General features: G+C 41.0%; 1 protein-coding gene across 3 annotated transcripts in view; it reads left to right on the top strand.

Annotated features, from left to right (window-relative positions):
• Window positions 1-9,126: 9,126 nt before the first annotated feature.
• Window positions 9,127-24,399, top strand: part of FAT1 (FAT atypical cadherin 1) — a 100,511-nt gene continuing 85,238 nt past the window's right edge. Inside the window, exons 1-2 of one of the 3 annotated variants that reach the window (XM_056489172.1) lie at window positions 9,127-9,367; window positions 14,913-18,201. In XM_056489172.1, coding sequence (XP_056345147.1) covers window positions 14,934-18,201 — 3,268 coding nt within the window. In that variant the 5' untranslated portion in view covers window positions 9,127-9,367; window positions 14,913-14,933. Of the gene's footprint in view, window positions 9,368-9,786; window positions 9,947-14,912; window positions 18,202-24,399 lie in introns of those variants that run through there. The other 2 variants (XM_056489173.1, XM_056489171.1) reach the window with 2 other exon arrangements.

Here is a 24,399-nt window from a genome sequence, read left to right as displayed (position 1 = left end):
CATTATTTGGCTAATTTAAAAAGGAATAATCTCTCTGATGTGCCATAAGAGAACTAAAGATGGTATAGAGTACTAGAGACAGTATAGTAAGATGTAAGACTAGAACTTAAATATGACAAAGCTTTATTTTGGAAGATGATGTGTTATATTGATCTTGGACGTTCTGTGAGGCTTTTAATGATTTAGCTATTTAAAATACAGAACTTTGGCAAAAAAAAAAAATAAAATAGTAAAGAATGCAGAAAATCATATTCTCTTTGTTTATTATGAAAGAGAGACAGAAGGTTAATGTGTGCTGAAAAATAAGAGAAAAAACAGGTTGTCAAGTCTCATTCAGTAATACAGAGCATATGAGACAATAGATAATTTTTATGTGGAATATACATATTAATCCTTTTATTTGGAATTTTTTTCTTAACAACACAATTTCTTTGCATATTCCAGAAAAGAAATTACACTGCTTTATGACAAGGATTGTGATGGAAAGCCAAGTCAGGTAGGAGGATAGACCAAGACCTTTTTCTTACACAGAGCTGCCAAAAAAGGATACTAAATTACCTTCGAATACAGGAAAAGCAGATTTTATTAGCTTTTAAAGTAGAGTAGTTGACTTAATGGTGCCTAGGCAAGACAGAAAACAAATAAAAAGAGTTCATAAAAGATTCTTTCTCTGCCCACTGTGTTCTTGCAGGGGAGGTTCTTGTGCTGGATTGATTTCAGCTGGAGGAGCAATGTTTCGAGAAGTGAAGAACCAACCCCCCCTTGTACTCATGAAGCCATTATTATTTCTATGCCTCACAATGGATAACTGTGCATCCTCTTGATAAACTGTCCTTAGAACAGAGACTCTCATCTCCTTGCCATGACACTGTGCTTGAACTAGGCAGCTAAAAGGAAAGGGGACTTGTCATGCTGAGCATCTTCTGTTTGTTCCTTAAATATTCAGGTATTTCCAAGATCCAATAGTCTTTCACTGAATTCAGACTTTTTTAATTTATTTAAGTTGAATTTTGCTCAATAAAATAGAGAAGAACACCATGTAAGCAAAGGAAGAAAGGGTTTTTCCACACACAATTTCTGGACCAGACAACTCAATTTACAGAAGATAAGATAATATGTGGAATGGGAATGTCTAGTTAGGAGAGTCCTCTCTTATGCTGCATGAAGTAATATTCCCAAATAAATTGAACTCTAGATGCATGAACACAAGGCTTAATCTCAATTGAACCCTAATGTTAGTAAAATGGGATAAAAACCACCAGTAAAGACCAGGAATCTTCATCTTGATGAAATCTAAGGGCTCTTAGCTGTCTGTCCAAATTAATTGCAGCAGAAGAATGATGTATAATATTCCATTCTGTGGAAAAGACATTGAGCCTTAGTAACAATGGAAAACAGCTTCCTCTCTGTCTATTAGCTTTTCAAAATTCTGAAGTCATCTAGGTCTTTGACTATTTGGATTTGCAAATCCTAAACCAAACCTTAACCTAAGATTAATTAAATCTGAATGAATAAGATATCTAGTCTTAAATAAACATGAAGTTTATGACACGGTAGATGCCAGCACAATTAAAATCTCTTTGAGACATACAGTAAACTGAACTTGGTTGGGTTCTAGACTTACATGCTATATATTTAATGCTATAGATTTATAAGCTAGACTTATAAATTATAGATTTATAGTCTAGACTTAGCCTACTAAAAAGGCCCAATGACCAAAATAAGAGACATAGTAACTTGGTCTCAGCAGAGACCTATGCCTTTCTTTTTTCTTATAACCTGAAGAATACCTTAAAATATTCAGAGTATTACATTCCACCACTAATCATCCTACAGCAAATTAAACCATCCTACCAACCCAGGAACATTAGGTAAATCCACTGCTTATGCAGTCCAAACTTATTTCAGAGGTTTATAAGTACCACAGTCACTTGGTCTCTCTACTTTCTTCCATAGTTCTTCAAACTCTAATTTTGGATTTAGGACCAATTTTAGAATCAAAAGGACCAGCATCTTAGTACAAAACAGAACACAGCACTTGTACAGCAGTCCTTTTACTTCATTCAATCCTACATAATGCTAATGTCACCAGAGCTCTCACAACTTCAGTCTTGTGATCTCACATCAGCTCTGGGTTCAATGGAACCTGGACAACTAATTCCAGCTACTTAAAACCGAGCAAGTCAAATTATTACTATTTTTTAGCACTATGTCATATAAGCACTATTTGGACTTCAATTTTTTTTCAGTTTTGAAAGCTCTAAAAGAGATGAAGAACCAGACCAAGAAAATAGGATGTTTAAGATCCGGTGGAGAGCAGATTTCTTTCATCTCTTTTTGTCCTAGAAAGTACCAGTCATATCAGCCCTGGACTGGTGAGTCTGAAAATCCCTTTCCTTAATCTGGTGCTAACCCTGTGCTGGATAAAATAAAAACCACCAGCCTACATAGCTTAAAAGATTATTTGTAAACTAATGACTGTCATAGTCTAGCCCTTTTTGCATCTTCTCAAACATTTTAATTGTGCTATAATTATTTTAATCTAAACTCAGTAGTTACTTGTGTTGTAGGCATGGACTCTGAACCAATGCATTTCTGCCTTGAGCTGGGTGGATTTGAGCTCTATAAAGCAGTCCAAGCACCACTCAGCAGGAAGATATCATCTAATGGAGAAGCAAACAGGCTTCCTTGCTAAGCCAGAGACAACAAAAAAAATCCCTGCAGATCTCCATCATCTTTCCACCCCAGGGAATACTGAAGGTGAATGGGATGTTCACTTTTGTTTGGGATGAACTAGCACAAACCATTACCCTAAATTCCATCCAGACCTTTAACCAAAACACCAGTACTGTCCATAACAGTGCAGCTGGTTCTGTTCTGGTTCCAGTATGGCATAGAGTAGAATAAGTGTCATAAAAGCAAACTTACATTATGTGATTTAAAAATTATTTATGAAGATAGATTGGTGAAGTGTGATGTGGAAAAGTGGCTTGTTTCTGAAGTAATGTTAAAATGTTTCTCCAAAGCTGACATACACAGAGGTAATGTAAATATGAGGCTGCCTATTTCACTTCTGTTTAAAGAATATTTTCCTCCTTCTTGCTGCTAAAAGAACAAAAATGAAAAATCATTCTGTTACAGATTAGCTGTCTATCAGAAAATTACTATTGGAATATTTGGATGTCCTCACCCTACTACTACCTGCAGAACTAGAACCTAGAAACATAAAATTATCTCTTAAGTTTAATTTTTTTTCCTCTGTAGCATTGCTGCATATGTGTGTATTAAACATATACCCACAAATAGTTGTATCTTGCATGTTTAATGATTGAGTCACCACAATAAACTCCTCTTTAGGCTCACAGGGCACACAACAGATTGTCAGGTAGCTGAGACTGTTTAGCAGTTCATTATACCAAAGCTGATATATGACTATTATTTTGACATTGCTGCCTTGGAAGTCTTGAATAGCACTGTGAAAGAATAACTAATCAAATAGTCAGTGGTATTTTACGTAGTAATAAATCTCTAGGGTAAAAGAAAGTCAATAAAAATAATTAAAATATGAAAAGTTAAATATCCTTGCTCAAATTCTGTCAAATAAAGAGATGTATGCTAAGGTAATCCTAAAGATTTTCAGGGGTTTTGAAAAAGTTTGGTTTAGGTAAGAAAATGTCAGCACTCTCTCAAATGTGTATTTCATAGAACTTGCCCCCTTTCCCCCTTGTAAATGGCAGAGGGGGGGAAGTTGACATTTGTAGTCCAACCCAAGTTTTCAAAGAGTAGACAAGAACAGCCAGAAAGACAGAATTAGTTTTTATTGCCCAGGTCTGCATTTACTAGACAGGAAACAAGCTAGAGTGGTAAAGGAGTATATACCCTTGACTGCAGGCCAGGGAAAGGATAATTATGAAGTTTTGGGAAGTTGTTTTGTTTTGCTTTCCAAAGGCTACAACTATTTGAGGTCTGGGGAGTTCTTCCTAAGACCAGAGGAGGAAAAGGAGAACAACCAGAGAACAGCCTCCTCCTCCCTGTACAAATGCAGTTCAGATAGAGTACAGGTTTTGTGCTGGCCTTTTGTACTGCACAGAATTTAGTTCTTACTGTAAAACCAATCAGGTCAGTTCATATTTAATTGACAGAGAACTCACAGGAAACTGTGTCTGACCTCTTTACTGAAAAGATGTATTTGCTCTCTGTCACAGACAATCGACGTTTATGGCCCCTTTATTGCCCTCAAGCCACAGGCTACTATTGTGTTCAAAAGTGCTTTTTTTGAAGCTGTATTTTGTGTAGCAATTGCAACTGGTTTACCCTCACAGAGACCAAGAAAGAGTTGTCCTTGCTTTTGCCATCTCTGAGCCAGTGCAATTCTAAGCGCCAGTTTTGATCTTCAAAGTTTTATGCAGCTGAAGTTGCAACAATTTAAAATAATCTTCTCTTTAACAAAATAAGAGCTGAGAAATCAGTCCAAAGTACTTCAGATATCATTTCCCCAGTGCATACCTTGGGTTGGGAGCAGGAAAAATTTCTCTGGAGGGCACTTGAGTTTGGTATTTACTTCCGATCTCACCCAGTTAACTCCCACCTCCTCTTTGTTAAAAATACAGCAAACAAGAGTTGAAATCAGTGAGGCTCCGTTTTGAGATAAATTAGTGAGAATTGTTCATGCCATAACACCTCAGAAGCAGATAGTAATGGTTGTGATTATGATTATGTGGAAATATAATTTCTATTTCAGTGGTTGGGAAATTCCTAAGTTGAAGGATTCAAAAAGAAAACATTTTAGTCCAGACAATTTATTTTTTTTTTTAATTGAAAGCTGAGCTGAAACTTGTTTCATCTTAGGCAATTTGATAAGGACAGACACATGTTAATAGATGACAGAGAAAACCTGCCATCCATTTGCTACAATGGTTGCAAGATTGGAAGATTTTCAGCGACATGGATGGTGCCCTAGACACCCAAGTGTGATTTCAAGTATTCTCTTTTGTACCTTTCCTATAGGTTAGCAAAATATAACAGAATATATGAATTTGCTTTGGGGTAACATATCACAAAGATATCTTTTCACATTATAGTGAAAGTAAACAATAATTGTAACAGCTTTATTGACACTATTTCCAAGAAAAAAAAATTAAAGGGCAGAAAACCCACAAAATTAAAATGGAATATTCAGTAAGTATCAAAATTACTTTGTCAATATTATTTAAGATGTTAGAAACCTGTCTTAGAAGGTAAATCTATCTATATTAAGTAGACTTATGAATACACTTGCCTGGACATCATGGCTCCAACACTTTATCTGAAGTGCTAAGCACCATTTACCCACTATTGGAGAAGGATGGCATTTCCCTTTATTCTTCTTCTAAAGTACTTACTGTCAGCATAACAAGTCTAGTAGGAGATCCAAATCAGAAGCCTCTAATTTTTTTGTTATCTTTACCAGATACTTTTCAAAGATGTACCTGCCCAGCTTACAGGAGGTTATTGCAAGTCTACCACTTCTCCAGGCATTAAGAATTAAAGTTTAGACAAAATTTAAAACACTCTGTGGCCCTGACCTTTTGTTACTTAACTCAGCTATCAACCACAATATGGTCAATATTCCTGAAAGGTAGGAAATTTCATACTCCAAGATTACGAAATATTTGCAACTGTAGGGAGTAGAAGTGTGGTTTACATTTGTTTTTAGCCCTTAGCTATAATGGCCTAAAGTGATTCCCTTTCAGTCCTTTTCTGGAATGCTATTTTCAATGCAGTTTATTTTATGCAACTCACTTTTAAGCAGTTTTCACAGAAGAAAAGGTCATTTGGCCCAGTGGCACTTGGATAAGGACTCAGTACAATTCCATTTAGGGTCTTTAAAAAGAAGATGAGATGCTAAATAAATCAGTCAGCTGTGTCTGTTGTGGAAATCTATACAGACAGAGAATTTTGACATTAAAGTTCCCAGAGATTTGCCCAAAGTGAACATTCCTAGACTGAAATGGCATATATGCACTATTTGGAAATGTACTTAATATTTATATACTGCAGTTTGTATCTGCTCTTCCTATCCTAGAATCCTCCACACTCATTTGGCTGATAGATTTTAGTGGTGTATCTTATTGGAAATAATGACCCAATGTCTTCAGAAGTCAATTTGCCTTTTGGAAGAAGGCCATGACTTTAAGGTCCTTAGGGATAAATTGTTTAGTAAAAGATTATTTTACCTTGTGAGAATCTCGGGAGTGCTTTACAAATTTATTGCTACACTATGTCTTTCAGGCAAATACTTTTTAAAGCGTTTTCTGTAGTTTTCCCAAAATTTTATAAACCACACCATTTAGGACCTTCTGGGGCTGCTCCATTCAGCTGATCTCTGCCTCTAGGCAGTGCAACATCTCCTGAACTTTGCCGAAGAAGAGTAATTGGTTGGGGGAGAGTAATTTGGATGAGGGAGAATCACATTTTAAATACACCTTGCTTGCGATTGTGTTGAGGAGAGGAGAGGAGAGGAGAGGAGAGGAGAGGAGAGGAGAGGAGAGGAGAGGAGAGGAGAGGAGAGGAGAGGAGAGGAGAGGAGAGGGAGAGGGAGAGGAGAGGGAGACGAGCCGGGACAGAGTGGGAAATTCCCGTGCTGAGCCCCTTGGAGGCTCCCGGGCAGGCTGGCGGCTGTGCCCGCCGAGAAGGAGCAGCAGGCGCTGCGGCGGCGGAGCCAGCGGGGCCTCCAGGCTCCAAGCGGCGGCGGGAGGGAGCCGGGGCGGCGGGGCCGTGCGGGCACGGCGCCTCACCTGCGGCAGGGAGGGAGGGAGGGAAGCAGGGAAGCAGGGAGGGAGGACGGCCGCGGCCCCGGCGCCGTGCCGGAGCGCAGAGCTGCGCGCCGCTCCCCGCTCCTCTCCCGCCGCGCTCGACTGCAGCGGCGAGGGCAGCGAGGGGGTGGTGCTGCCGTGAGCAGGGTCCGAGGGGGACGGACAGAGTGCGAAACGAGACGGAGGGAGAGGGAGGGAAGAGGGAGGGAGGGAAGAAGGGAGGCGGGGGAAGGAGAGAGGGAGGGAAGGAGTCGCCGATCCGGCGCAGCGTCCCCACTCTCACTCTCTGCGCTGCTGTAACTCCTCAACTCTGCCCGTTCTTTGCCTGGACATGTCTTAAGAAAGTTGGATCTCTCCCTCTCGCCTTTATTCTTCTTTTTTTTTTTTTTTTTTTTTTCCCCTTCACTTTATTTTTTTTTTTTTTTCTTCTTCTTCTTCTCCCACCCCCGTGTGTTTTTCTTTGCCCGCTCGCTCAAGTTTCCAGCGGCGGATGGGTCGCAGCCGACATGCCGCGCTGTGGCGGCGGGGCCGGGCGCCGCGCTGGCTGCGCGCCGGGGCCGCGCTGAGCGCCAGGGCCACCGCGGGGTTCACGCTCTAGAGGCGTGTGGGCACCGGAGCATCGCTCGCGCTTTCTCCGGAGGACAAAAAAGAGAGCGGGGGGAGGAAGCGTGCGGAGATGAACTGAGCTGGAGCGGACTTTGTGAGAAGAGTGCCGAGTCCAGCTGGTCTGGTGAGTTCTTTGTTTAATGAGTTTATTATCAGCAGGGTGCTGAGAGGGATGATTCCCTCGAGAGTTCTACTGTTCTAATTTGCTGCGTTACTGAAAACAGTAGGGTCTTCGATTCAACCCGTGTTTTTTAACTGTGTAGAGTGTGTGTGTTTGTGTATGTACCGATACAAGTATACATACCCGCACATCGACTCTGTGCAAAGCTACCTGTACCTGGAGCTGAAGGTACCCCCAGCTTTCCCGCCCCCTTCACGGGGAGAGCGGGGCTCAAGTTTCCCGGCCCGGAGCCCTGCCCCCGGGGCCGGGCTGGTGGCCGCGGGGCTAGCGGCTCGGCTGTGCTCCCTTGGAAGAGCCGGCGCTGCCAGCAGCGCCCGCCGCCCGTGCGCTGTGGCGCGGCGCCCCCTGCCCGCCCGCCGCGGAACTGCGCGGGGCCGGGGCCGGGGTTGCGGGGCTGGGGCTGCCCGGACCGGGGGCTGCAGGGCTGGGGGCTCCCCGGGCCGAGGGCTGCAGGCTGCCCGGGCCGGGGGCTGCCCGGACCGGGGGCTGCGGGGCCAGTCCCGCCGAGGGGGCGCGGGCGCTGCGGGGCAGAGCCGCCCGCCTGCGGGTTGGTGACCCTGGGAACCAGCGCTTTCAGACCGGCTTGGTTCCTTTTGACCTGCAGCCCTGGTTGCCTGAGGCTGTGGTTGAAGAGGGGCTCCCTGCGCCGCTGGCTGTATTTATTTATGTGGCTAATAAAAGACGTGGCGGGGCTAATGCTTGGTAAATGCGCCCCCGCTGGCGGCTCCTGCCTGCAGCCCGGCTTCGTCGTGAGTCCGCTGGGACAGGATTCCCCAGGCAAACATTTGATCGTTATTAAATGTGATCACTTATTAATGAGCGGGGAATCCTTCAAGGACTGTTTCGGAGCATTAATCTCTACCGGAGAGCTTACAGACTGCCAGATACCCCTTCGGCATGAATCCGGCAGGGCGCTTTTCCGCTTGAGGGTACGGAGAGGTAGCCCATACCCTCTCCGCTGGCCGCAGGGTGGTCGCCGCTGCGCTCCCCCGGCTCCGCGCTCCCTCTCACTGCCGCTGCTTTTCCCGACGCCGGAGCAGGGCGCCGTTCCTTAGAGCGGTGCCGGGCAGACGCCAGTCGATTTTGGCTCCTGCTGAGACCTCCCTCCTCCGCCCGGCCGTTCAGCGGCGGCTCGCCCAGCCCAGCCCAGCCGAGGTGGGGAGGCGTGAGCCCCAGCCGGGGGCGGCAGCCCGGCCGCCTGTGGGAAGGGGAGCGGGGCCGAGGCTGCGGCTGCCGCTGGGCGCTCCCGGGTACCAGCGGTGCGGGCGGGCGGGCACCGCGGGGCTTGTCCCGGCCACTCTCTGTGTTCCTCGGACGGCAGAGGACCGCGTGCTCCGCGGCATCCGTCCCCGGCCGCAGCTTTCCGAAGTTTCTGAGTAGCCTTTCTGGGGGAAAACTTCGCCATACGCGTCTCAGGACCGGCACGCGATTGATTCCCTGCCGCTCCCGTCGTGCAGGAGCGCGGCGGAGGTGAGGGCTGCCCCAGCCTCGGGCCGCCGGGAGGAGCAGCTTGTGGCAGCGGTTCGCCCTTCCCCCGCTGTTCTGCTCCCGGCGGGGCCGGGCAGGGGTGCCGGGGCTGCCGCCGCAGAAACGAGTTCCGGAGGGGCGGCCGTCCGGCGCGGCGGAGGAATCCGGCGGCGGGGGGCGCCGCGGCCGCAGGGGGCGGAGAGCAGCGGCGCGGCGCGCCGGCGGCCGGGCCGGAGAGGGGAGCGGCGCGGCAGGCACCGTGCGGGGCTGGCCCCGGACCCGGACCCGGACCCGGCCCGCAGGCAGCGAGCGCCCAGAGGTGAGCGCCGCGCCAGCGCAAAGTTGGCAGAAGTTTTGGCGGTGGGGGAGGACGGGCGGCGCGGACCCCGTGGGAAGTTGAGGCTCCGGGACGGGGGCGAAGCCACCCGGAGGCGCCGGGCGAGCGGCCGCCTCGTGCTGCGGGCCCGGCGGGGCGGGCTGCGAGCGGCCCCCTCCCCTAGAGCCAGCCCCTTCCCCTGCTGCCAGCTCCCTCCCCTGCTATCCGCCCCCCTCCCCTGGTGCCGACCCCCTACCCCTGCTGCCGTCCGCCCCCTCCCCGGGCCCTGGCGCCCCGTTCCCCCCGCGGCTGGCGGCGGCCGGGCCGCGCTCCCGGAGAGCCGGCAGGACTCTAGCGGGCAGGTTCCGCCTGAGTTGGGCAGAGGAACGGAGCTGGCGGTGCTGCTTTTCCCTCAGGCAAGGTGTCTGAGTGCGTCGGATGGGCCATTGCAAACTTCATTCCCGGGTGAGCCGGCAGGGGCGGTTCGCGGCGGGTGAGAAGTGCCTTAGGATGAATTTCTTCCTTTGTTCGCACTTCCACACCGCCTGCCTCGTCGCGTTCCTCGCCGGATTGCTCCGAAAGGTAAAGGGCAGTGCCCGCCAGGACCCGACGTTTGGCAGCGGCTCCCCAGAAGAGCCCGGCTGGGCTCATCAGTCGGCTTCTGCTGTTTCTTTTATTCTTCTTTAGGGTAGTTGAAGCAGAACAAAGTTATGCTTGAAAGATGCACTTTTTAATCTCGCTCGTCAACAAGTGACGCCGTGTTTTACCGCTGATAGTATCCCCCTGTAGTAAACTTTCTTTTTTTTTTTTTTTTTTTGTTTTTTTTTTGTTTTTTTGTTTTTTTGTTTTTTTCTTTTTCCGGAAAGGCATTAATAAGTTAAAGGAATGCTGCCTTCTAGCAGCAGGTTTTCCTGCGGTTTAAATACTTGCATACAAGTTGTTCCTAGGGAGTGGCGTAGGAAATACTACCTGTATTCTTTTACCACCTCTGCTGTCTCTCTGTAAAAGGAAAGAACGTTCTATAGGAGATGTGGATTTCCCATTTGCTTTTCTAACCGTGTGGAAAGTAAATTATTTTAAAAGTTTTTATTTCCTTCACTGTGAAATCCTAAAATCTCTTTTAGAACACTGAAAGGTGAAGCTTTAGTAGTCACTATAGAAGGATAGTCTGTTTTTTTTAATTAAGCATGCTTAAGAACTTTGTATGGCTAAGTTAACTCTGCTATCAGTTCAAGTAAACAAGTGTAAAATGGCTTAAACTGTCGAAGATTTCCTGTTTGACTTATGATTTTTTGGCGTTTTTTTTTTTTAAAGTTTAAACCCGAATTCAGAATCAGACCTATTTATTTTTTAGAATAGCAGAACTATTTTTGTTATCACAAATTTTAGGGTGCCATGCTAAATTTCAATCAAACTCTTCATGCACAGAATTTGGAGGTCTTCTTTTCCTTGCTCAGCTTGTGAGTTTATATTAGATGCACTAGTAAGTAACTGCCTACAGATAAACAGTCAAAATTCTGCATGTGAATCTTTGTTTCATTCTGGTTTCAGAATTTTTGCCTGCTGTTGGAATATACCTGGCACATTTTCCTTTTAACAACTAATATCTCGAACATAAATCAAAGTATCTCTAGAGGTTAATTTATGATGTGGGGAATACAAACATAAAACTTACTGGACTTTAGTCACAAGTTGAAACTGTTATGTTAATCTGTGCGACAATGTACATTTTTTGAATAACTTACCAGCTTTACTAAAGTAACACTACCATACACTCTCATCATGTGTTAATTTTCTGAATACCAAACCAGACACCTTCCCTCTCTGAAGAGCAAAAGACACTGTTAATTTGTTTGATTGGAAAGTGTTGAAACAGCTAAGCCTGGTATTTCTTTTTTTCCCATCAGACTACATAAATACTTGCTTTTAAACAATTGAAAGTGTAGGTGTAACTACAATTAGTGCAGCTTGCAAAGTCACACGATCTCTCATAGGCTGCTACACTAGAAATCCTGTCATGACTGTTTAGTTTCACAGTGCATTTCTGTCACACAGCATCAACTGGGTGTGCTGATCAAAACTGACCTTTAAGGTAAATAGTTAATGTTTTGCTTGGTAGGTAGGGTATTCTGGATTTAACTGGGAGAGGTTGTGTGTAGAAAAAGAATAACAATGAGACTGAGACTAACTAGGGTATATGTCCTGATTTAGTTCCTTTTTCTACCTGTGACTTCTGTTGGTGAGGGAGTAAATATCTCAGTGTGTGCTCCCCATAGATACATGGTAAGCTTGGTTCAATGTATCTATGCTAAGCAGGATAATCGTGGTTTGATTTTTTTGGGGTGATTTTTTTTTTGTTTGTTTGTTTGTTTTTTTGTTTTTGCTTGCTTGAAATTGCTGTTTACTAAGTTCTGTACTTCATGCTCAAAACTTCAAAATCTCAAGCTATAAACTTTGAAATCTAAATACTGTAAACTTCCTGCTAGGAGAAGTAGTCTTTTGTGTTACTGCTATCTTATCCAGTCATCTTAATTTGTAAGTTAGCAATTTGAGCACTGCTAGCTCCAAAATTATACTTAGACCTTTAATGTTAAGATAGTCCATATATCTAAATTGTGTTAATATTTTTTCAATGTACATATTATGTTAATGTTTTGATGCATTAGTAGTTTTTGTGATGTTGTAACTAAGTAGTAAAACTGTCTTACATATCCCAGTGCCCAATTTGCATATAAATAAAAATTATCTGAATAATAATTTCCAGACAGGAAATCAAAGTTTATTTGAAAGTAGCTTTTCAGAATAATACAATGTGCAATTTTTATGCATTCAAGGCTGTGATGTTTTATTAAGCAAACAGTTGCCTTATGTATTGAACATGGATACAGAAAATCCTAAACTGGTCATATTCCAAAGATAATAAAAATTTAGGAGTTCAAAGTGTAGCCTTTGGCTAAAATGTTTCTGAAATTCAGTCATTTTGGCACGCTGTAATGAGCCATCTGAGTTTATATCTAACACATTATCACATTATCTTAATGCTTTCATACTTAGTTGTTAATGGTCTTTATAACTGGAATTGCTTAATACTTTAGATATTTTCCAAGAATATAGTATGTTGATTTTTGGATAATCCTAGTCAACATTTTTTAGTTTCTAGTAGCTATGTAAATTATGACAAGGTGGAAAAGGTGTCATGTAAAAGAAATTTCTAACTTGTTTTTATCTGACACGGTTAGGTGTATAAATTAAAAATAATAATGATAATTAAAAATCCTAGTGTAACTGAGGGAGAAAAGAGAGAAGTATCTGATCAGATCAACATAAAATTTGATCATTGAGTAGTAGGTCATTGGTAATAGATGGCTTCCAAAATTCCAGCAAGATGGAGGAAAAGCTGGCTTTGTTAATTTCTTTAAAATGATGTTTTAAGTAGTGTTAACATTGTCTCTTAAGCCAGTCTGATGGCATCTTAAAATTTTCAGATCTTTGGAATTAGTGATATCAGCTATTTATTGCAAAGATTTGGTTGTGTGTAAGAGTTAGTTTTGTTTGTTTGTTTCTCTGGTTTTAAGCAAGTATTTGTTAACTTGGCAGTATGCTGGGACATAAAGCCCTGGAGAGCCAAGTGTCTCTGTATTCCCAGGACATGTCATAGCCTGGGAAAGAAAGTGGATAGGGAAGGAATAATATTGTTAAGCCATTTGAAATGGTAACTGTTCCAACCTCACTCATTTGCTCTCCCAACCTTTTCTTCATTCAGAGTTAAGACCTTTTAAGTATTGGTTCCTCCTAGTGACTTGCTTCAAAGAGCTTTAATGATTTTATTATTTGCTTATTCACTTTTTGTTTGCTATGTTTTTAGTTTTAATTGTGCAACTTAAATGCTGGATTTGGAAGACAGACACTTTTTTTTCCTCCTTCAGAAGGATATGCATTTTCATTATCCTCTACAATACTTCCTATAGTTTGTGTGAATCTGAGTCTTAAATTCCTGTCAAAGTCATTGACTTTAATAATATCTGTGACTGAATTCCTTCTGAGGGTTTGAAGTGAGCTGTTGACACAAGTAGATTAATTTGCTCTGATGTTTGCTAGTGGGCTGAGTCAGTTCCTGGAATGTCAGCCAATGTGATCTTTCACCCATCTACCTGAGCAGGTAGGAAGTAGGGAAGAGAGAAATTACTGTAAGAGAAAATGCGAGTGCAGAAAGGAGACAACATGTGATATTATTTTAGCAGAGATGAGCAGAACTAGCATGAAGATATGCACTGAGGAGAGATTGACATCCAAAGAATAGGATAAGGGAAAACCAGGGCTAAAATGTGGGGAGAAAAAGTGAGGAACAATAGAAGAACAACAGTGAGTAATTAGTTTGATTTGTATAGCAGATTGGCCGGGGAAGAAAACTTAGGAGAGGCAAGGGGAAAATTTGAGGATAAATAGGGAAAGGAGAAAGAAATGAATGTGTACTACTTAATCAAAATAATCAATACAATGTTAGATTGCTTTCTACTTGCTGGAAAGAAGTTTTGCCCCCAAGATCTTGTTGAAAGCTTGGGCTTGCTGAGGGAGCCTTCTTAAGCTTTGAGATTTGAAGTAAAAACGGTTGCTGTAAACCCAGATGAAGAAAGTAGTCCCAGGTGTCTTGTTCTTGAGGTTTCTGCCTTTCTTCCTACTGCAGTCTTGCCTAGATTTAGGTAGCAAAAATGTTATACTGACTTCAAATGGAAAATCTAGTGCAGGTGTGCCTCTATGACTGTCTTGCTGTTCCAGGCTCTTTCTCTGTCATTTCTGGAGTGTTTTGGAGAAACCTGACTGAAATGTTCCTCCTCTAAATTTGATAGATTCTTGTTCTTATAGTTCTTAATACTAATTTGTTTCAGATTTGGTTCTGAGAGGATAATAAAGGAACAAGTCTTATTCTTTACAGGTTTTATGAGCACCACCTTAGTGGTACTTGATACTTGTATTTTTTTATGATAAGCACTACCCTTAGAAGGGTAGTCAGAGCTGGAGGGAATGTAATAGAGAATTATTCTCTGTTTATAATATTTATAATTATTGGAACAGGTGCACATAGGATACTGTAAAGAATTGATGGCAATATCAAACCAACACTTGCAGTTTGCTTCCACATAGTTGGAAATCAGCCATTTTACAATCTAAATGAAATGAGGGAGGAGAATTTTCTACTTGATGTCATTGTCTTGTATGAAGTAGAGAACTGGAGTGAATGTTCACTACTCCAGATTAGTTCAGACCTAGTTTGTTTGCTCAGACAGCATTGACCTACTTCTTCTAGCATGTTGCTTCATGGAATGTTCATTTGAACTTGACTCTGTGTTCCTCCTGTGTTGCATTAGTAATTCCTAGACTTTTGACGTAATGGATTCTTGGCTTTTTTTAGGAGTTCTAAATTTATCTGTGTTTCTGTTACTGCAAATAATTTTGACAATTCAAGTATGAATTCTGAACTAAGCATCAATGTTTATTTGATAAACAGTTTAGCAATCATAAGTCTTACTGCATCTCTTTCTTGTTTCAGGGTTTCTTTGTAATTGCTGCCATGGGAAGATACTTGACTATGCTGCTGCTGCTGATGCTGCTGGTGCAGCATTTTGGAAACTGTGAAGGAAATCAAAGGCCACATCATGCTCCATCAATGCAATTTACACAAGAACAGTATAATGCCACTGTGTATGAGAATTCTGCAGCCAAGACTTATGTTGGGCATCCAGTGAAAATGGGCATTTACATTACAAATCCATTGTGGGACTTAAGATACAAAATTATTTCTGGTGACAGTGAGAACTTGTTCAAAGCTGAAGAGTATGTTCTTGGAAACTTTTGTTTTTTGAGAATACGGACCAAGGGAGGAAACACAGCTATCCTTAACAGAGAGGTGAAGGACCATTATATGCTGACTGTTAAAGCAGTTGAAAAAAACACAAATGCTGAAACACGCACGAAGGTCAGGATACAGGTACTGGATACAAATGACTTGAGGCCTCTGTTTTCTCCAACATCCTACAGTGTTTCTTTGCCTGAAAACACAGCAATAAGGACCAGCATCGCAAGAGTCAGTGCAACAGATGCAGATATAGGAACAAATGGAGAGTTCTACTATAGCTTTAAAGAAAGAACAGATGTGTTTGCTATACATCCAGCTAGTGGAGTGGTAGTTCTAACTGGTAGGCTTGACTACTCGGACACTAAGCGTTACGAGATGGAAATCCTTGCAGTGGATCGTGGGCTGAAGCTGTATGGTAGCAGTGGCATAAGCAGTATGGCAAAACTAACTGTTCATGTAGAGCAAGCAAATGAACATGCCCCTGTTATTACAGCTGTTCCATTGACTCCATCAGAGTCAGACACAGATCCAACGTATGCAATTGTAACCGTGGAGGACAATGATCAGGGTTCAAATGGGGAAATTGCATCATTAAATATCGTTGCAGGAGATGCTCTTCAACAGTTCAAAACAGTGAGGTCTGTTCCAGGTGGCAAAGAATACAGAATAAAAGCCATTGGTCCCATTGACTGGGAGAGTCACCCTTTTGGATACAACCTTACCCTTCAGGCTAAAGACAAGGGAAATCCCCCACAATTTTCTTCTGTAAAAGTTGTTCATGTGACATCACCACAATTTAAGTCTGGTCCTGTCAGATTTGAAAAAGAGATATATAGAGCTGAAATAAGTGAATTTGCTCCTCCAAATACACCTGTGATAATGGTGAAAGCTGTACCTAGTTACTCACATTTAAAATATGTATTTAAAAACACACCAGGAAAAGTAAAGTTCAATTTAAACACTCACACTGGTCTTATTACCACATTAGAACCCATAAAAGCACAATATGCATCCCATTTTGAACTTGAAGTTGTGACAAGTGACAGAAGAGCTTCTGCAAAAGTATTAATTAAGGTACTAGGCATGAATAGCAATCCTCCTGAATTTACTCAGACATCCTATAAAGCCTCCTTTGATGAAAATGTGCCAATAGGTACAAGTGTCATGAGAGTAAGTGCAAAAGACCCTGATGAAGGAGAAAATGGTTATGTGACCTATAGCATTGCAAACCTAAATCCTTTGCCATTTGTGATTAACCATTTCAGTGGGATTATTAGTACCTCAGAAGACTTGGATTATGAGTTGATGCCAAGGGTTTACAATTTAAGAATTCGAGCCTCTGATTGGGGCGTACCATATCGCCGAGAAGTTGAAGTTCCTGTTACTATTATTTTAAATAACTTGAATGACAATATACCTCTTTTTGAGAAAATAAATTGTGAGGGAGTAATCCCCAGGGATCTTGGTGTTGGAGAACAAATAACAACAGTGTCTGCTATTGATGCTGATGAGCTCCAGTTGGTGAGATACCACATTGAATCTGGAAATGAACTGGATTTATTTAGCCTAAACCCAAATTCTGGAGTACTTTCTCTCAAACAGTCTCTCATGGATGGCCTTGGTGCTAAAACATCTTTTTACAGTTTGAAAATTACAGCTACAGATGGAGAGAACTTTGCAAAACCATTGTATATCAACATAACTGTAGCTAGTAATCGCAAACCAGTCAACTTGCAATGTGAAGAAACTGGGGTTGCCAAAATGCTCGCAGAGAAACTTTTACAAGCAAACAAGTTGCACAATCGTGGAGAAGTTGAGGATGTTTTCTTTGATACTCACTCTGTGAATCTGCACGCACCTCAGTTTAGAAGTACACTCCCCAGTAGCATTGAGATAAAAGAGGACCAACCTGTGGGCTCCAGCATAATATCCGTGAATGCTACTGATCTTGATACTGGCTTCAATGGAAAGCTAGTGTATGTTATTTCTGCAGGTAATGAAGACAGTAGTTTCATTGTTGATATGGAAAGAGGAGTGCTGAAAATTCTATCTCCCCTTGATCGAGAACTAAAAGATAAATATACCCTCAATATTACTGTCTATGATCTTGGAATACCGCAGAAATCTGCCTGGACCCTTTTAGATATAAAAATTTTGGATGCTAATGACAACCCACCAGAGTTCCTCCAAGACAACTATTTTGTTGAAGTAAGTGAAAACAAAGAGCCCAACAGTGAAATAATTCAAATTGGAGCTACTGATAAAGATTTGGGGCCTAATGGAGAAGTGAAATATTCTCTTCTTACAGATACAGACAAGTTTACTATTAATTCTTTGACAGGAGTTGTCAAAGTTGTAGGGGTCCTGGATCGGGAGGAACAGCACATTTACTTGTTGAAAATTGAGGCTAGGGACCAAGCTACTGAAGAACCCCAATTATTTTCAACAGTTGTTTTGAAAGTATCTGTAGAAGATGTTAATGACAATCCTCCCAAGTTTATTCCTTCAAATTACCATGTGAAAATCCGAGAAGATCTCCCTGAGGGGGCTATTATCACGTGGCTAGAAGCCTACGATCCTGATTCAGGCCAGTCGAGTCAAGTGCGGTACAGCCTTCTGGACAGTGGGGACGGCACCTTTGACGTTGACAAAGTGAGTGGAGCAATACGCATTGTACAGAGGCTGGACTATGAAAGGAAGCAGCTTTATAACCTGACCGTGCGCGCCAAGGACAAGGGAAAGCCCGTTTCCTTGTCCTCTACGTGTTACGTTGAGGTTGAGGTAGTGGATGTGAACGAAAACTTGCACCCCCCACGGTTCTCCATATTTGCAGATAAAGGCTTTATAAAAGAAGATGCTCCTGTTGGCTCCTCAGTAATGACAGTATCTGCTTATGATGAAGATGCAGGCCGAGATGGGGAGATCAGATATTCCATCAGAGATGGATCGGGTATAGGAGTTTTTCGAATAGACGAAGAAAAAGGTAAGGTGGCTTTCTGTTATTTTTTACACCAAATAAAATCAAATGCCAGGGAAGAGAGAAGAGAAGCAGCATTGTCACAGTTAATGTAGGTGTTCTTGAGTGACAAAAAGATGTCACCAACAATGTGTATAGTTGTGTCTGCTACTTAAGTGAAATTATTTTTATGTATTTGATAAGTAATTTTTTTCTAATATTCCCACTTCCATTTAGCCTACCTAAAGCCATGCTGAAGTCTTAAAATCTATAGCACCCAGGAAAAAGTAAGAATACACTTGATATAAAATGGAGGTCTGCCCCACGTACTCTGTCTTGTGGACAGTAGGCCTGTCATGCTTTTCAGACTTAAATGACATTACCTTTCACTGCTTTTACTGGAGGTATGCATAGGTGGGATACTGCCATACCTGCTGGTTTTTTTAGTTACTTCCAGTGTTTACAGATGCCTACCTGGAATTCAGTAAACAGTGCTTTCTTCATCAAAAGGGTTCTGCCAAAGAAAGCATTGATACAGCCTTAGAAAAACCTCATGAATCAAGCAGGCTGAACTGTTGACTTATTTCATACATGATGCATACATTGATGAGCAGTATGAGAATTTTTCCAGTGTCATGTGTTCAGAAGAAACATCATTTTATTTTCAGTAAAATTCTAGTGCTGACTTTTAACATTTTGGTTGGATGTATATGTAGCTATCTATTCATTAATGTCTTTGATAACGAGAGAGCATTGATATTTTGCAATTATCTAAGCGTCTTGAAATAAATTGAGGAGCAATCTGGTGCAAAATTTGTCTACAGGTTACATGTAGGTAAATGGTGACATATATGATCTATGTCTTAAAGAAAATAAAGGTTGTAACTGAGAATAAAGGGTAGGAATTATGTCTGATTCATCCAGTAGTCATTCTCTGTGCTTCCCACAGTTGTGAATCTGGGTAATAGAAGACTCATGAAGCCACTTTACTCTTTAGGGTTTAGGTGAACAAACTGTTTCTGACTATTTTTTCTTCTCTGGAAAGTCAGTTATTAAATTATGTGGTTTGTGGCTGAAGAACCAGCTCTACTGCTCTGCAATGCTTCCCTTAGCTTTGCTTTTAACAAAGCACTTATTTAAGATAGTGAAACAGATTTTCTAAAAGTGGAGAATAGAATATTTTCTTTCCAAGATCTTGTAGTTACACTTTTGGCCATTTGGTATGTGTGCAGAATATTAATTCATGTATCATTATGCATTTTTTTTGACATAAGTATATTAAAGTTCACTGTGTGTAATGGTATTTTAGAAGTGTCCCTAGTTGTCCTGTAGAGTGAGGGAGTTTGGCAGTTTATTGTCAGTGACAGGTAACAGTAAGTGAAAACGAACCTCTTTATGGGTATGTGTATTTTTGTGCTACTATGGCAGAATTAGTTGTCTGCATGTCTTGCCTCTCTACTCTTTTGGCAAAAAGCTAGTTTACTTGACTAACAAATTGGTGTGAGTTTAAGTAAGTTGCTTTTTATCAGCAGGGTTTACAAAGTAGGCAGAGCTTGGGGCAAAAGCCAGCTTCTGTTTCAAAATGTTGTCCAGAACAGTGGCCCTGTATTTTCAGGGCAGGGGAGAGGCATTGTGTATTCATATCTGCTATCTAGTGTTTGTAGTTCTTCAGGGACAAAAGTAGAGGGATTTGGTGGGAATGAGGTGGTGGTAGAGAGGGGTTGCTGGTTTTTAATCTTATTGAACAAATTCCATTTATGATACTGACTGGTGTGGGGAAGAAAGTGTTTATTTCAGTTTCCTTGATGTTATTTCCATCAAATGGTGATCTAAAGGAAAGGACATTGTGTACAAACTTGACAATGTAGCTTAAATTTGGATTGACACTTTGTTTTGGTAAAATAATTGTTCAGATACTGCAGTATCTGAATATTTGTCATACTTTCTAAAATCACTTGCCTTGATATAGGGAACAGACTGATTATCAGCCAACAAAGCACACTGAAGAATTTGTGAAAGAAAGATTTGTCAAGCAACTTGCTAACTTTTTCAGCTTGCTGAAAGGTTCTTCTGACTTTAGCCTTGAGCTACGTCTCATCCTGCTGTCTTTGAAGAGCCTCATACTACACTGTCAGTTCAAAGACGGATAAATCAGATTTAAGAATTTATTTCAAGTCAACACTTAACCATTCAGTGGCTCACAGTGGTTCTTTTGTCCCTTGCTTATAAGAAATTAAGGACAACAATCATATTTGCAGGTAGACTAGACTAGATGATGATAGAACCACTGAATAGCTAGTTCGATGCATTGATTTTTTTTTTTTTTATTTTTTTTTTATTTTTTTATTTTATTTTATTTTTTTATACTTTCAGGTTGCCTTTCCCATGTTAAGTTTGTTTTAATTTTACAGTTCAAAAGGCAGGAAATGGTATTAGTGTTTAATATTTGTACCTGTAATTCTGGTGTTTTCACTAGGGAATTTAGTATATCTTTGCCAGAATGTCTTGCATTCTGTTTTTGAAGGCTTACCTTTATTTTTGGTCAGCAGATTTTCATAGGTTCTGTTTTCTGCATTTGTGCCCAAACCATTAGCAGTGAATCTCTTAACAGGGAGCACTAAACACCAATGTTTCCAAACTCAGGAGCTGCCTTCGTTACTTACTTCCCTGTCTGCTCTGGTGCTTTTCAAGTAGACATAGAAAAAAGATATATTAGGGGTGAATTTGGTAGTCAGTCATATTTCAGCTTTCTTAGTCTTCTTAAGCCTGAAAAGGCAATAATGGTCAGAAGAGGAGGAGAACAAGATGGTAAAAGTCTAGAAAATTGCAATAATTTCTGTAGCACCTATATCACTGTCTATTTTTTGTAATGCAAGAAATAGGGCACACACATTTAATAGGTTTTAAAGTACTTTTCCTTTCATAAGCTAAAAGGAAGTATTTTTCACATGAAGTGTAATAAAGTAATGAAACACATTTCCTCAGGAAGTTACAAAGATTGAAAGTATTTCTAAAGAAAATAAATTATACTAATGAGATTATTTTGAGGTTCAGCCTCATGCTATCTTCAGCTCATAAAATGCTAACTGGAAGCCAAAGGGATAAGGGAAGAGATCAGAGGTCATTGCTCAGTAAATGATTTAGAAGTACAACAGTGCATTGTGCCTGATATTGTACAAAAATAGAATTTAAATTTCATGATAAATGAAGACTGTGTTATTATATGAGAGGAAAAGTGTTAAAATGTCATCTTTGTGCTGTGAATTTATATAGCAAAGCTATTTGTTTATCCTTTAGGTACGTATTCAGGATAACTTTGAATTTAAGATAGCTTTTTATTTGTGAGCAGAACTGAAGGCTGTAAATTGAGATGATCAATTGGCTATATAAATTGCCTGCTAAAGCAGCAGTAAAATATTTTCTCAAAGAATTTGATAAGAAGTGGAGCACATCGGTGTGTGTTAATAATAGAAGGCATTGTGTTGATGCAGATCTCAGTGTGCCACAAGAAAAACACATGCACCACCTAAATCCCATTAGCACAGAGCAGTAAAAGTGAGATAAATCATGTCAATACCATGCTGCTACTTGATTGAGAAAAACTAAAGAGTTACAGAGGCAATTGCTGGAGCAGAACCTAAAGCAGAAGCTCTCTAGGACCAAGGCAATACTGAAAGTTCTTTGTCCCAGTTTTTATTGCAGTGGGTAAGGAGGGAAAAAGAAGAATGTCTTCCTGTTTACTTTTTGGTTTTCAGATACAAGGATGGAGCATTTCCATTGAGTATTTGCACCCCTCAAAGGCTAACTGAAAGATGGAAGCTCTAGTTTGTAAAAACAGTGTTGGGAAGAGCTCGTAGTATTTCTTCCAGTTGTGTAGGCAGGTGAACAGTGTCACTCACTGTTGGATGGATGGGACACTATCATGGGAGCACTGTGTGGTGAGCAAGTGTCCATGCTGATTTTCAGCTGTAAAAATGAGACTGAGAAAAACTCGTAGCAGTTATCTGGCCTTCTCAGAAGAATTCTTGCCAACTAGATTGCTCTTTTCCTTGAGTTATCAGGAATTCTTAGCTTATCATTGAGAGCTGTTCTTACGTTGTTCCAAGGTTGTTTTCTTATGGTTTTGCTTTTCTTTCCAGTGCTCAAAATTTAGATAGCTGAGGGAGCCAGCAGACTCTGGATGTGTAGATGACATGGATCATTTAGCCTAAGAAAGGTCTCGTTAAAATGTTTAGGGAAGATGGGAGCCCATCCTGGAAACTGATGTTCAGAAGTGGAGGAGGGTTTAAGTAATGAATTCCATGGAGTCTGTTATAGCTAACCAGTTGAGTGGTTGCATTTACAATCCTTATGCATGGAAATGCTGGGTGTTACATATAGGCCCTGCACAAGATTCCAAGCCACAGGGAATTTTATAATCTTATTATCAGAAACTTAACAATTAGTTCAACTTGCAAGGCTACCAGCAGGTGTTTTCTAAACTTCTGCAATTGAGGATATTTCACAGTACGTCACCTAGTTCCAGAATGGTAAAGAAAGGATGATGTGACAGTCTGGACCTCATACATGATAACCTTATTACTTGTGTTTACAGTGTGTAGTTATTTGTTGCCAGGAAATTAACTGTTCTTTCATTAACCTTAATTTGAGTTATTAGGCCATAAGTGTTATAGAATAACAGTAATTCTGCTTTAATGATACGGACAAAGTTTAAGGTGATTAAACTAATTTGCTGACTTTAAAAGATGCATGACTGTGGTTTATTAAAACAAAGATCTGTCTAGCCTGGAATGCTGTCTCCAGTAGCATAGGCAGGACACAGAGATGATACTATCTTCTAATACTTTCCCAGTCTCTGGTTATTTTGTATTTGGGGAGTTTTCAAGTCACATGGTTTGTAACATTCACATGCTTATCTTCCTTGTGTAGTCTTCCCTTGGAACCATGTAACTTTCAAGTGTAACCTTGCTACTGTGATAAGGAAAAATGAATTGTTTAAGTAAAGAGTACTAAAGGAGCAAGTAAAAAAATTAGCAGGGGCATATGGAAGAAAATTAATTTTATTGCACTATCTCTGTATGCATAAAGTAGTGTCAATAAAGCTTAATGGCTGTAGGATGCTATTTTTAATATTTGCAGAACTATTTCCAGCTGGGAAGACATTCATTAAGGGGAATGAATAGGATTTTAACTGTGTAAAGCAAAGTACTCAATTATACTCATAAAAGAAACAGAGCATGGCTAACATGTAATAAGTATGTTAACATTGCTTTGTAGTTCATGCAGATTCATTAACTTGAATACAGGATATCATTAACATTTGTACATAAGGGATAGCTTCAGGTTCCATTTCTTCAGTGGTCTTTGGCTTTTGAGCTTTTTGAAGACCGGCATTAGCAAAGTTTAAATCATCACTGGAGCAGAACACATAAGCACCGACTGGATAGACGTTAAACCAGCACCATTTTCTGGAACAGTAACCAACTGGCCTGCATCTGTACCAAAAATTCCTGTACCTTTAGGAAGGGTGACTGTACCCAGATCATCTGTTGGGAATCCTGCAGTTCACTCCTAACTGTGCCCCCTGCTCTTTGAAAAACAGTAGTTGGCACAAACCAAAAGCAGTTTTAACAGTATGCAAGTTCAAATGTTTGGGAATGTTTTCTGTCTGTTGTGAACATACAGTCATAAAAAACTTGGAGATGGGGAGGCATTTTTAATCAAAACTGAGATTAGTATGAATTGGTTTTAATTTAATTGTAGTGAAGCAACCTTACATATGCAAGACTTCACACCCTTTCATTGAATGCTTCATCTTGAAGTTGCTCCTTCTATATGCTTTGTTACCCTTATTGTATATGTTGTTGTATAAGTCATGGATATAAACATCAGGGTATGCAAAAAACTTAGTTTCTCTCTGTATATAATAAAAAAAAAAAGGAGAAAAATAAGACCAAGAAGTTCTTAATAATTTCCATTCTTTTACTGTAAAAATTCCATGTTATATGTTGGCTTAGTGTTAATTCTGAGTCTCTGAAGATCTATCAGATTATAGTTGTTGAAAACGATGAACAGAAAAATATGTTGATCAAATCTTAATGTAAGAAAGCTGTGAAACATTAAATTAAAAATTGTAATGGATCAGGTGATGTTGATACTAAGGAAATAATATTCTAGGTGGGTTTAATATGATTGACTAGTTCTTAGAGTATCTTCACATCATAA

Source organism: Oenanthe melanoleuca, chromosome 4 (genome assembly GCF_029582105.1).
Source record: "Oenanthe melanoleuca isolate GR-GAL-2019-014 chromosome 4, OMel1.0, whole genome shotgun sequence".
Lineage (NCBI taxonomy): Eukaryota > Metazoa > Chordata > Aves > Passeriformes > Muscicapidae > Oenanthe > Oenanthe melanoleuca.
This window is presented reverse-complemented; position numbering and strand designations above follow the sequence as displayed.